This window comes from Anarhichas minor, unplaced genomic scaffold (genome assembly GCF_050575085.1).
Source record: "Anarhichas minor isolate MPS153535 unplaced genomic scaffold, ASM5057508v1 ptg000038l, whole genome shotgun sequence".
Classification (NCBI taxonomy): Eukaryota; Metazoa; Chordata; class Actinopteri; order Perciformes; family Anarhichadidae; genus Anarhichas; species Anarhichas minor.
In genome coordinates, this window is record NW_027466484.1 from 1,062,961 (window position 1) to 1,076,838 (window position 13,878).

A 13,878-nucleotide genomic window follows, 5' to 3' on the forward strand; every position below is an offset into this window, starting at 1 on the left:
ATGAAATGACATGTTATAAAAAGAGAGCATTAAATTACATAAAATAAGATGAGAAAACATCACGTAAAAGCAAAAACAGGCACAAAAAGTCAACCATGGTTCATCTCCAGCAGACAGAAAAACTCAGACAATTAAACTAAACAAACACCGTGAAAACACCCTCATTGTCGCGTTCGAGTTCATCTGTCCGTGAACAAGCTGCTGGATTTATGGGTCAAGAGGTTTTGTGTTCTTCCAAAAAGCGGGGAGAAAAATGGGACTATTCCAGGAGGATGAAATCAGGCTTTTAAAAGCACTTTTTCTTTCTTTTTTTTTTACACGATCAGTCTGTTTTCGCAGCACGATGCATTGAGTCGTGTTAAATATTTAGCTGTGCTGCCTTGAAACAGGCAAAAGGGATGTTTAGAGTCCTCTGTGGATTTCCAGCATCTTCTGGCCTCCAAGTTTCCTTCCTAATGAACAAGCTGAGCTCCAACAGCGTCCGCTACGTTTACTGGGATTAATTAACTCCACAGAAGTAATAAATAAATCGTTCCAATTAAACATTTAAGAGAATCTGAAGATGCAGACCGCACTGAAAAAAGCTGATTGTGTAATGATTCTGGCAAGAAGAGAGGAGGAAACAAGGGGAGAGGAAAGAGGAGGAGAGGAAAGGAAGAGCAGAAGGAAAGAAGATGAGGAGAGAAGGAAAATAGGAAGAGGGAACGAGCATTAGAGGAAACATTGAGATAAGGAAACAAGGACAGGAAAGGAAAGAAGGAAACCTCCGAGATGAGAAAACGAGGGGAGGAGAAAAGAAGAAAAAGCAAGAGAAGATGGAGAGGAGGAAACAAGGAGACAGAGAGGAAAGGAGAAGAGAAGGAAATGAGCAAAGAAGAGAGGAGATGAGGAAACAAGACATGGGAGGAATAAAGGAGACAAGGAAGAAAAAAAGTGTTCCTGTCGTATATTAGTGATCAAAAGTTAAGGAACAGAAGATGCGCACGAATGATCGCAGACCAGATTGTCCAAATTAAATTAAATTAAATGAACGGAGCTAACAGCGGCCCAGTTCGCCAAAGTCCGGTCTAAGAATACTTTTGCCATGTCAGCATAAATCACAAGCCGCTGCAGCTACGAAGAAGAAGCTTCACACCCAAAACAACAAACTGATAACTTAATATATAATAAAAAGACTGAACAGCAGCAAGTGAGTGAAACAAAACTGAAGATAAAAATCAATAAAGCAGAGACAAAATAAAACCATGACTTCTCTGTTTAATGTTTCTGGTTCATAAATGTGTGAGACTTATTGTCTCTTTACATGTGTTCACCTCCTCTCACAATAATAATCTAATATCACACAATAATAATAATAATAATATCACACTGATGAAATCTGAATCATCCTCGAGAGTCTAGACCAGCAAGAAACCTGCGAGTCTGAGTCACACAGAGTAAAGAAGTCTTTATTTATTTATGCATTTAATAAGAGATTCTGTCTCAGAACATCGTGTCTTTATTAAAAAGACATCTTTAGACTGTTTATAGTCCTTCAGTGGAGTTTAAGCATATTTATTCAAGTACAGGACTTTACAAGGGGCATTTTGGGCTTTTTAATTTTAAATTGTTTAAATAATTTGGTCTGTATTAATACATTTTCTTTTACATTTTGGAAGTTGAACCTCAGCTCCAATAATAAACTGTGGAGCTACAACACGCAGAGCTTTAAGGACAAACCACATGCATTTTATTGCCTTTACTGAATAAAATCATGCATTTTATTGCATCAGACTTATCGAGAGCTTCAAACTTGGTTGTTTTTACTATTTTTCAACCGGAAGGAGAGTTGTTCCTCGTGTCTGCCCTGTGGGACGATTACATGCTGTTCCCCTGGTGTCCACTAGGGGCATCACTGCTGTATTATAGACCACTGCACTGTTGGATTCAATGCAGTACAATCAATGCAAGCGGAAAAGTATACAGAATATATAAGAATTTAGTGTTTTCATAAAAAAAACATGTGAACACACATTTAAAAAGGGTTCATATTTGGTCGTTATGATCAAGAACGCTGTTAAAAGATTTGTGAAGATTTTGTGGAAATTAAAAACATTCATGTTTTTAATGCCGACATTTTTGTCCTCTAATGACATCAGAGTAACATTTTTAAAAGGATGCCAATGAGTCAAGTACACTTGTAAGGTACTTGTACTTCATGTGATTATTTTCATTTTATGTTCCTTCATTCTGGAGGAAAGTATTGTACATTTTACTCCATTACATTTGTTTCTCTAACTCAGTATCAGGTATAACTTGATGCTGGTACTTATGTACTTTTACTTGCAGAGTATTTCTTCATTGTAGTATTACCCTTTAAGTACATCGGAATATTTAATTCCAGAACGTCCTCTGATAAAAATAAATCAGCTCAATAAAATAAGATTAATATAAAATGGAAACCAGACAACAGCAACAGGATAGTTTAACAAGGCGACATCTGCTCTCACACACACACACACACACACACACACACACACACACACACACACACACACACACACACACACACACACACACACACACACACACACACACACACACACACACTTACAGCTCTGTGTGTGTGTGTGTGTGTGTGTGTGGGCTCGTAGTCATTATTATTTATGGCCGGCGAGTGGGAGGCTTCATACAATCAGATACATTTCTGTCTTCATCGACAAGAAATAAATAAATGAATAAATAAATAAAGCTTTTATCTCATTCATGCTATTATGAAACAAACATGACTTTTTGTGTCTGATTAACATCACAAAATGTTCCTTTATAAGTCATCATGTGTGTGTGTGTGTGTGTGTGTGTGTGTGTGTGTGTGTGTGTGTGTGTGTGTGTGTGTGTGTGTGTGTGTGTGTAAATCCCGACAGGCGCTGCTGCATTTCCACTTCACAGAGTGTTCATGTGGATGGAACTCTTGGCTGCGTCTCTCGAGAGTCACAAAATGGTAAAGATTAGCCGGCGGCGCTGTGAGATTAAGAGGCTTTTATTAATATACTGTACATACATTCATGACTTCATGGGGATTAAGGGGGAGACTGAGAGACCACAGCGGGAGAACATAAATAAAAAAGATTCAGTGTGTGGTGAGGGAGGAGGAAACAAGGAAAAAGAGAGGAGGAGACGAGCAAGAAAAGAAACATTGAGAGAAGGAAACGAGGAGATGCTAAGAGGAAATAAAGAAAGTAAAGGATGGAAAAAAGGGAAACTTCAGAGGAAGGAGGAGGAATAAAGGAGACAAGAGGAGAGGAAAAATAAAAAGGGAGGAAAGGAAAGGGGGGAGGAAACAAGGAAAAGAGGACAATAGGAAATGAGGATAAGAAGAAAGAAAGGAGAGAAGGAAACGATAGAAAAAAATAAGATGAGGAAGAAACAAGAGAAGATGAGAAAAAAGGCAACAAGAACATAGATGAGGAAACAACGAAGAACAGGAGGAAGCAAGGAGAGAAGAAACAAGAGGAGAGGAGGTAAGGAGGAGAAGAGTACAAATAAAAGGACAGAAGAAAAAGACAGGAAAGGAAAGGAGGACATAGGAAAGGAGGGAACAATGGAGGTAAGGACAGTAGAGAAGGAGAAATAGGAGGAAACAAGAGGCGAAAGGAGAGGAAGAGAGAGGAGTGAGGAGAAGACAATGAAAAGAGGGAACAGAAGAGATAAAAAAAGAAAAGAGAAAGAGGAGAGGTGGAAGATAAAAGATGCAGAAAAAGAAACAGAGCAGGGGAAAAGTGAGGAAGAGGAGGACCAAAGGAAGAGAAGAAAAGGAGGCAGAGAAAGAGGAGGAGTAGAAGGAGCAAAGGAAGCGAAGAGGAGGCCGCCTCCACAATGATTCAGCAGAAAAAGAGAAGAGATGCAGCGAGGAGGCGTGAAGGAGCCTCAGAAACAGGATGAAGGGAACTTTGACCTACAAAATAAAAGTGTGAAGAGCGTGACAGAGAGAGGACACGACTAACACCAAAAACATAATATAATAATAATAATAATAATATAATAACCAGAGTCAGTGTGACTCCTGAAGCTTCATTAACACATCCAGAGAAGCAGATTTAATTAAATAAAACATTAGTGATGATTTCTAAAGTAAATACATTAATAGTGATGGTTAAAAGTAATAATTAGATAAAAGTGAAGCACATGTATATTCAAGAGTTTTCAAGTCTCAGATTACAACACAGGAGGACTGAAGGAGTTCTGATAACAAGGGAGTGACAGAGTAGAATAAAACAAAGTGTCTGACACGGTGCTATAAAGAGAGTCTTTGATAAATGAGTTGCTCGATGTACAAATCCTCGTCATAAATTAGAAAGACGTATTCACTGCGGTCATTTAATTCCCCTGATTAGTAAATTATGTCCTCAAAAGTACCCAGTTGTCCCCTAGAACTCATTATTCAGCTCCTTGAATTAAATCAAAGTTTGAAGTGCTGCTGAACAAGAAGATGTCTCCCCCTGCAGGTCAACATCTGCTACTACAGCTGAGTGATGACTTCACACGTGGATTTAATTCAATTTATATTAAATATATATAACACAAAGTCAGAAATGACAAATTACTCTCACAGGGTTTTACAATCTGTACAACATACGAACAAGAAAAACGGAGGAGGGAACAGAAGTGTAATATATGTCAGAATAACGTGTGTATATACACACACACACGCACACACATACACAGAGAGACACACAGACAGAAATAGAGACAGACAGAGAGAAAGACACACAGAGAGAGAGACAGACAGACAGGTGGAGTCGTGGTCGTAATTATGATTTAATTAATCAGCTGCTCTCATCGTTTCTTGGTGTCTTTCTTCATAAAGAGGTTGAAGCTGAATGAATCTAAGTCGTTGAGAAGTTTTTAATTACATCTGAACCAGGAGTCTGAACCTCTTCTGTAGACACGTGATCCTGATGAGATAAACAGTCAGAGGCTCCGCCCACATCCTTATAACAGGACCTCCACTTCAGGGATGCAATATGAAGTACTTTATACTTTTAGTACACACTGCATCTGTGTTGTTGTAATAACTTGAGTATCAAAATACACATAATAGTAGTTCTTATTTTCCAACACTTCAGATTCTGTAGCTCAGATTATTTGACACATAAATCAAAGTTAAGTTTTATTAGAAAACGTATAAACCTCTCTGAACTGCAGGTCTTTGCTGCCCTCTGGTGGCACACTGAGGTACTGCATCACTCAATCTGCTTTAATAAGAGACGCTGCTACACGTTTAATAATGATTATTTCAGGAGTTAAGTGCCTCCGATCGGTTTTTAACACTTAATGTCAGCATGCATTTTATTTTCTAAGGGAGCATAAACTCAGATGAACATTGACAAACGTTTGGTTTGTGAAATGGATGTTTTGGGATTTTATAAGAAAAGATGAATCTCCAAACTCGTATTTAACTGAAACATCATGAAGCAGATGAAGAGTTATAATCACATTTTAGGGTCAATTGTTTTACTAGAGCAATAGAGAGACAGCATAATTAATGTATATTTGCTTTTAAACTGGACATTGACATCAAATCTAAAACGTGAATCTTATCAGGACATCAGACTTGAGACGGTGCATCAGAGGCTTTGTGACAAAAGTATTTTATTTTTCAATTGTTTTGTTTGTTTTTTAGTTTTTCCTCTTTCACAAATATCCATTACAGACCGTCTGGCTCATATGTATCCGCTGCTCAAAGGATTGTGGGTAAGAACAGCTGGAACAAATCATGCTGGCATGCAAACTGCAAACTGTAACCGGATGTAGAAGAACATCCTGGTATTTTCTGGCGTATACTGCGTTTGAAGTACGATGCTTTTAATTCAAAATGTAGAAAGTGAAACAGTCCAAACTCACGAACCAAGAAGAAGAGAAACGTCTCTTTGAAACATAAACTACGTCTGTATTTATTACAGTGGCACTGAAACACTCACCTCCTCCTGCAGGTGATCAGTTCGGACTCCAGTTTTGACAGCAGACAGAAAAATAAAAAGTTCCCTCCAGTGAAATCCATTTCCTCCTCCGTCCATTGTTGTGTTCCAAACTCTCATATTCTCTACAAATCAGGATTTAAACCCAGTGGCGGCTGGTCAATAGAGGGCGCTAGGGCGCCGCCCCACCTTGAGCCACAACAAATAAAATAAATAATAATAATACTAAACTATACAAATTGTCAATATTTGTGTTTTTGAAATATGGAATCACCCAGTAATATGTGTAAAATATTATATCTGCGGTAAATATATGCTTTTCCTGCACGTCCTCTCAGCAGCTCTGGGGCTGGAGAAACTGCCCAAAAGAGGCGGGTCTATGAAGCAGTTTAGCCAATTGCTGGTTAAAGATATAAATGTGTGACATACAATTTAGCCAATCAGCTTCCTCAAATAGATTCAGCTTGGGGCAGAATCGATTCTGGGACAGCCGTCAATATGGCTGCGCAGAACAACTTCCGGTTCGAGCGAGGCTCGAGGAGCGAGGAAATGATCCTCACTTCAACCGGAAATGAGGAAATGACAATTAAGAGTTCTTATTTGTCATTTCCTCGATTCTGGTTGAACCGGTTTCAACCGGTGCTACTAATTCCGGTTTCAACCGGAAGCGATCGCTTGAACCGGAAGTTGGAAATGACGTCTTGTGGAGGACGTCTTTAGCAGGAGGTCTGATGTACCCCAAGATCCATTTGAGAGGAGAACTTTGAGGAGAACCTTCAGGCCAAAGAGCTGATATCAGATCAGCCTGACCTCACAACCAGACAGCAGACTAGCAGGAAAGGGAAGCAGCACATGAAGCTTCTCCACTAGCCGAACACCAGACAGGTTTGGCTAGCTGGATGACGTCATGCTAATAACTTATTTAGCTTTTTAAAACAACGGCGACAGATCCAGCACGGACAGGTAGGGAGTGAGGGACATGAAGCACCTGCTGAGACATGATATATAGTTATAAATACATCATTATATATATATATATATACTGTATGTTGTGTGTGTGTATTATAGTGAATATTATTATATGATATATATATATATATTATTATATGATATACATTATTATATTATAGTGAATATTATTATAAGATATATATATTATTATATCATACTGAGACTAAAATAAGATGTCCTGACATTTGTCAAAGTGTTATTTACTGCTTTTTTCATGTTGGAATAAAGGTTAAATATTTGACTGCGAAGTAGTAATGCGTGTTTGATACCTTATTTGTTTTGCATTAAATCATACTGGGATGTTTGCTGAAATTGATTGGATGTGGCACAGCCCTACAGAGAACATGTTCCACCAGCCGCCACTGGTTAAACCTCTTTAAACCCTCTCATGGCCCTGCAGAGCTCCTCAGCAACCTGTGTGCTACCTGCCCGCCTCCTCCTCCTCCTCCTGCTCCTGCTCTCTGATTGGCCAGGAGAACATCTGTGAGGTCACAAAAAACATTCTGGTGTTCTCCTTCTAGAGTTTTTAGGATCAAGAAGACTGACAAATATAATTTGATAGATAATTCATTTAACATATTTTTGTTTCATTAGTTAGTTCTAATTATCTTGTTTTCTTTGTTTTGTTGATTTATTAAAGAGAAGTTAAATCCTTAGTCCTAATCCAGATCAGTGGGTGTTGGTTTTGCCGACCATCATAAAAAGTTGAAGAAAAGTCACATTATAGTCCATTTTTAGTCATTTCCTAATTCTGGAATCTATTTATTTATTCAGTCTGTCATTGTGTGAAATGTCGTTTCTTATTAGATTAAACTGAATATTTCTGTAAATCCAGTCGAGCCAAAACAGTAATTTTGTCATTTTACGAGAGATTTCATCTGATGAAGAACAAACGAGGATGAAGAATTCAGCTTCGACTGGATTCACATTTCAAGTAAAAAAACAAAACTATTCGATTATTCTTCAAAAGAGCTTAAAACTGATTCAGTCAAAGTTTCAGAGAAGTTTCAGAGAAGTCACGCGGTCACTTTTAGGATGACGAGGTTCATCAATTCATTTATTAATTTAGCTGTTAATCTTGTTGCATTAAAACCCAGATTTGTATTTTACACGATGGACCGAAACAAAATAGTCAAAATGTGGGAAGTGAAATTAAAAAAATACAAAACTAACTGGTGTGTGTTCGTGTAATTAATAATAATAATATAATAAATCATCTTTATTTGTGAAGCACATTTCATACAGACTATGTAGCTCAAAGTGCAGCACATTCAAAAATAAATAAAAATAAAAATAAATAAAAGAGAGGATGCCTGATGCTACTAATTACCTTCAGAAGTCTCATAATTAGTTAAATGAAATCCACCTGTCTGCATTCTGAGTGTCACATGATCAGTCACGTGATCTGACTGAACGCCTCATTAGGTTTTCAGGTTTTGAAATCATTCTTTTTCATCTACCATTTTGTTAAGGTCCATTCCATAAAATATTTTCCATTAAAGTACTCTCTAAATAAAGTTTATTATTATTAAAGATTTACGTCTTCAGGAGGAACCAGTGAGCTCGGGGCTGAGACAGGAGGTGTTGGAGACACATTGTTGTTTGTTGGTCTTTTCATGGGATTTGTTGACGATACGAATAATATAAAATAACACCAGATTATTAATTATGTTTCTCTGACATTTAGAAAAATAAAAGCTACATTTAAATATTTGTTGCTCTATGTAAGAAAATCAAATTAAGTAATCCTTTAGCTAAATATGTCTCTACCTATCTATATACACACACACACACACACACCCACGTATATTTAAGGTGTAACACACACACATACACACACACACCCTGTGGACCCAGTAAATAAAGCAATCCAGCGTCTGGGCTTTATCACAAAACAGGTTTAATTTAATATCTCTTTATTTTTTTTAAATAATTAAACATTTGTATTTCTCCAACCCTTTTTTATCTTTTTTTTCAGTTTTTAAATCATATTATATCCGGGCCGTTCTAAAGCACACATTAATTCTGCGAGGGGGGAGGTTTTGTTTTTATTTACCTTCACACCCCCAACGGGACAAAGTGGTCTGCTCTGTGCCCCCCCTCTCTACCCCCCTCCCTCTGACTCACTGCCTACCTGCCCTCACCCTCCCCCCTCCCCAACTAAAAAAAAATATACCCAATGGTGAAAAGAAACTTCATCAAAATATCCCAAAAAAATTTGATAAAAAGCAAGAGAAGAGGGAGGAGTGAGAGACAGAAAGGGAGAAAGGCGGGAAACTATCATAAATACCAGGAAGTGTTGTTCCATAATACCTCTTTATATACTGGATACTCCTCAAACATAGGCTAAATTACTACAAGATACAAGATTATCAGTGTACTGCATTCAATAACAATGTACAGGGTTCTTTTTTTTTTGTTGTTGTTGTTGTTGTAATACTGTGAAGTCAACACGGCGCCCGGAGGAGGAAGAGTGAGGTGAGGCAGGAGCGCTCATCTTTTCACAACAGGAGGAAGATTTTATTTTTGGCGCTCCTCTGAAAACATTTATATTTTGTGTGTGTGTTTTATTTTGAAAGTCCCCGTTATGGCCGGAGGATACCAGTACCAGACTGATACCTGGGACACCTGGTGTGACAGGTGAGGAGGAGGGGAGGGGTCAGAAGAGGTTCAAAGAGGAAGAAGATGGGGAGAAAAATAATCGACTGGGTGAGAAGTAGTCCATCTTTTTTTTTTTTTTTTTTGGAGGGAATGAATCGAGTGCGTTTACATGAGGATTCACACGTTTGATATTCTGGTTTATATGAAGCCTGCGTGAACAGGAAGTTAAGACAAACAAAAAGTTAAAATGAATAACAGGATTTTAAAGGACAGGATGTGAGCTCATCGACGAAAACAGACAAACAGGATGAGACGCTCGATTAAAAAAAATCAAAAGATTTGTGAGAAAAACTTGAAATTAAATTACCTGTGAATTAAATTTAATTATTTTGTTTGTCATCAGTTAATTCATTGCTTTGCGTTAATGTTCATACAATCATAGTGGCATAAACAATTTGTCTCCCGTCAGCTTGTTTTCAGTTTATTTTTCACTGTTCATACGAACACCAGGTGGCGCTAACGTAAAAGACAAAACTATTTCAAAACCCCAAATTGTGATCGATAGTCAATTTTTATGCAAAAATCCATCAGTTTATTTACATTCAGAAAATACCTTTATAGTAGTTTTCGTTGTTTGTGGCAGAGTCCGCCATTCGATGAGTGCATGTTCTTCAACTTTGGTAATTTTTATCAGAAGTTTCCCTCATTGATTGATTGATGTCATACAGCTGCATCAGCGCTGGTTTAGTTTTTAGTTTCACTGTAAATGCAGAAAAAAAAACTTCAACTTCTGCTGCTGGTTCACATTAAAATTGTGAAACACAAAGTGGCTTTTATTGTGAAACAGCCACAGGAAATACAGTGAGACTTTAAAATGAAGGCTGGGATCTGTAGCAATAAAACTGATTTTTAAATAATTCACTTAGTTTTTTTATGCAAAGTTCAAATTATTTAGGTAGTTTGTGGGTAAAAAAAATGTAAATACCAGATTGAATAAAAATAAGTATATTTAACATTTATACAATTACCTCTCCCATGAACACGCATGTAAACACACCCAGAGGAGATGGTCTGTGAGTACTGAGCAACTTCCTGTTTTTAAAAGCGTTTTTTCTTCTTCTCCTGTTTAAAACCGGAAGGAGAAACTGTAGACAGGTGGGCGGGACCAGAGAGGAATCTTAAGGTAAGGAGGCGGGGTGGAACCATTATCAGTCGGGACGTCCCACACGGAGGGGGGGGGGGAGCAGAAATGACAGATGCACCATTAGAGAGGAGGGAGGGGACAGAAAGATGGCGGCAACGAGAGGAGAACCAGGAAAATAAAAATGACACAGGACTGAAGAAGAGTGGGATGAAGAGTTAAAATCAATCTATATTCTCTTTTTTTGTTGTTTTTTGTTTTCCAAGAGTTCGTCTCACGTCCTAGAGTCCAGAAGTGTTTTTTTTTGTTTCGTTTAATTCACCCTCCCACACAAGTCATTTTCTCATTTTCTATTTTTTTCTTCCTTTTTTTATTATTATTGTTTTTTGTTTATCCGTTTGCAATAATATCAGTTTAAAGGGAAAAAAAAACAAAAGAAAAGAAAGAATTAATTATTTACAGTGCTGTTGAAATAATGAAAACAGACGTGATGAATCTACTGTAAAGTAAGTCGCACAAACACAGGAGGAAAAAAAATAAACAGAAGAAAAAAAACAAAAACAAAACAATTAAGAAACCAGCGGGCGCTCCGGGTCGATCCGAAGACGGTGGTCTGTATCGGGGATTTCTCGGAGCTCTGGGCAGACATGGCTGATGTGGAGGGGGAGGTGGGGGGAGGGGTAAGGATGGAGGAGGAGGCGGGGGAGGGGCAGAGGGAGCGCGGCGCTGTCTTCGTTAAGTTGGGATGATGCCGTCGCTCCTAAGGCCCCGCTTCAGCTCCAAGTCCTCCAGCTTTTTCCACAGATCCTCCCGCTCCTTCTCCTTCTTCTTCTCACTGGAGTTAAAGAAAAACATGGAGGACGGGTTTTATTGTGTGACTGAGACGCTGCAGCCTGCCTTCAAACCTCGTTTAAAGGAGCTATATAAATAAAGTTATTATTATTATAACAGCAGTTTGTTGCACCAGCTATATGTTCAATTCTCTTTTAGGTCCACACTAAACTGAACACTTTAATTCATTCAATACTTCAATAACAGACTTAAGTAAGCATCATTTATCATACTTCATTTTAAATCTTCTTATGTCTTTTATACTATTTTCCTGTGTTTATTATCATGCACCAATCACCAAGTCAAGTCTCCTTGTATGTGCAAACATGTTTGGAAATAAAGTGTTTAAAACGTTTAAACTAGTTAGAAACTCAAACTGTGTCCATGTTTATGTCTTACAGGGTTCGTACGAAGGCAATGAAGTCGCCCATGAATATGAGCTACGAGTTACACTCGTTGTCTCTTTGATTCTTCACAGTTCACTTTGTCTGTACGCCCTCTGAGCAGCGTGTCGAGAAGGCCATTTGAACACGCTCGGAGCTGCGTAAACAAAGCTCGACATGGCGTGATGCTACGTTGACGTTAGTTTGCGTCAGAGGATCACTAAAGTCTGGAGGATTCTTCTTCTGCGCTCCATCAACATCTGTACATAAGTTCATCCTGCAGATGTGGAGATATTTCTCATCGTAACATCTCTCTGAACTCCGGCTGCTCTGTGACAATATTCCAGATTTATAGATTTTAAACTGGTGCCTTGTGTCAGTGATATGAGTTTTGGTATCAGAATGAATAAAGTGGGAATAATGCTTCTCTACTAATAAACACTTTGAGTGAACTTTGAATCCCGATTGGCCAATAAACACCCAACCTTACTGCGACGTTCTCTCCATTAAACCAGTGAGAGCTTCACAAATAGACTAAGATATTAACTTCCCTACACTCATTAAAGCGGTTACTCTTATACCCTCAGCGCACGTTGATCCTGATATTTGTGGCGTGTGATGACAGTAACGCGGTCGTTATTCACATTATTCACAACTGTGATGAAGATGTGAATGTGAGCGGCTCCTCACCGCTGGCGGTCCGACTTGTAAGTGGCTGTGAGTTCGTCGAATAAGGTACTGTTCATCTCCATGAAGGCCTTCAGTACGTTGTACACCAGCGCCACGATGGCCCTGAGGAGGGAGGACAGAGAGGGGGGGGGGGGGGGGGGGTCAAAGCTCACAAGTGATGACGTAAACAAAAAGTTTATAGCGTCTATGAACTCTAAATCACTACTGAGAAGTTTAAAGAGCCGTTTTAACTCATTTTCACTTGGGTTTTATTTTGTTTACTGCAGCAAAGAGACGCTGCTCTCTGCTGTTTTCAGTAAACAAGAGTCCTCATGTGGCAAAGACAGCTTATTGAGTCCTTCAGGTCAAAACACACACATGAGAAAAAAAAAAAAAAAAAAAAACACGAGGAAAGCTGCTGACGAAGCTGCCGGTCAGCAAAAAAGCGATGACTGAGCGTGGGAACATAAACATCAGGGCGAAAAGCATCTTAAACAACAAGAAACCGGCATGTTTCTTGCTGAATATCTGAAGAGACTCACGGGTTCCAGTGCTCTTTGGAGATCCTGTAGAGGCTGGCGAACATGATGGGCAGGATGACGCTGGAGTTCTCCTCGATCAGACTCATGATGTACTCGTTGTTCCAGTAGTACAGAGCTCGCTCTGCAACCTGGGACCGAGGACACAAACCCGTAAACCTCCAACATATCATAAACCAGTGTTCCCTTTAAACCAAACAAAGAACCTGAATACAGTCTGTGCATGCTTGTTTTCAACACCACAGGTAAACTGATGCTGGATCAGTCCTCTACCGACCTGGAAATGTGGGCTGGAGACGCATCTGGAGATCTGTTTGAAGAGCGGCTCCTGGATCTTGACAAACTGCGTGGGCTCGATGACGTCCAGGATCTCCTCCAGCTCTCCTAGAAACATCACCTGCCACCGCAGCACAGGAGGGAAACGTTTAAAACACACACACATGCACACGCACACACACAAAAACAACAAGCCTCACCTCTTTTTGACTGCAGGTTTTTGGCCAGAACTTCAGTAAGCCTCTGATGACCTGAGGAGGAGGAAGCGACGCAGACTGTTTTATTGGTTTTCACTTGTATTTAACACTTCAGTAAGTTGTTGTGTCTGCACTGTTTCTGATCCACCTGCACCCAAAGCATCCGCTGTAGCAGCAAGATGATTGGCTGGTTGCACAGCAGCCTCTGCCAGCCAAAATATCCATTGATTGATTGATTAAAGTGTGTTTAACTTTAGCGGACAAAGAAACAGT

At 39.0% G+C, this 13,878-nt stretch overlaps 1 protein-coding gene and 1 long non-coding RNA gene across 8 annotated transcripts in view; one reads left to right on the plus strand and one right to left on the minus strand.

The window, feature by feature from the left end:
- The first annotated feature begins 6,649 nt into the window (after positions 1-6,649).
- On the plus strand, positions 6,650-10,869 carry LOC142967831 (uncharacterized). The gene is made up of 2 exons (XR_012958978.1): positions 6,650-6,920; positions 7,369-10,869. It is a non-coding gene; the product is annotated as an uncharacterized LOC142967831 (long non-coding RNA).
- Positions 8,851-13,878, minus strand: part of LOC142967829 (serine/threonine-protein phosphatase 2A 56 kDa regulatory subunit epsilon isoform) — a 37,060-nt gene continuing 32,032 nt past the window's right edge. For 5 of the 7 annotated variants that reach the window (XM_076107436.1, XM_076107435.1, XM_076107434.1 and 2 more), the window contains exons 10-14: positions 13,609-13,659; positions 13,410-13,529; positions 13,136-13,263; positions 12,615-12,716; positions 8,851-11,545 (exon numbers count right to left, since the gene is read on the minus strand). In XM_076107436.1, the coding sequence (XP_075963551.1) occupies positions 11,446-11,545; positions 12,615-12,716; positions 13,136-13,263; positions 13,410-13,529; positions 13,609-13,659 (501 nt within the window). In that variant the 3' untranslated portion in view covers positions 8,851-11,445. Of the gene's footprint in view, positions 11,546-12,610; positions 12,717-13,135; positions 13,264-13,409; positions 13,530-13,608; positions 13,660-13,878 lie in introns of those variants that run through there. The other 2 variants (XR_012958977.1, XM_076107437.1) reach the window with 2 other exon arrangements.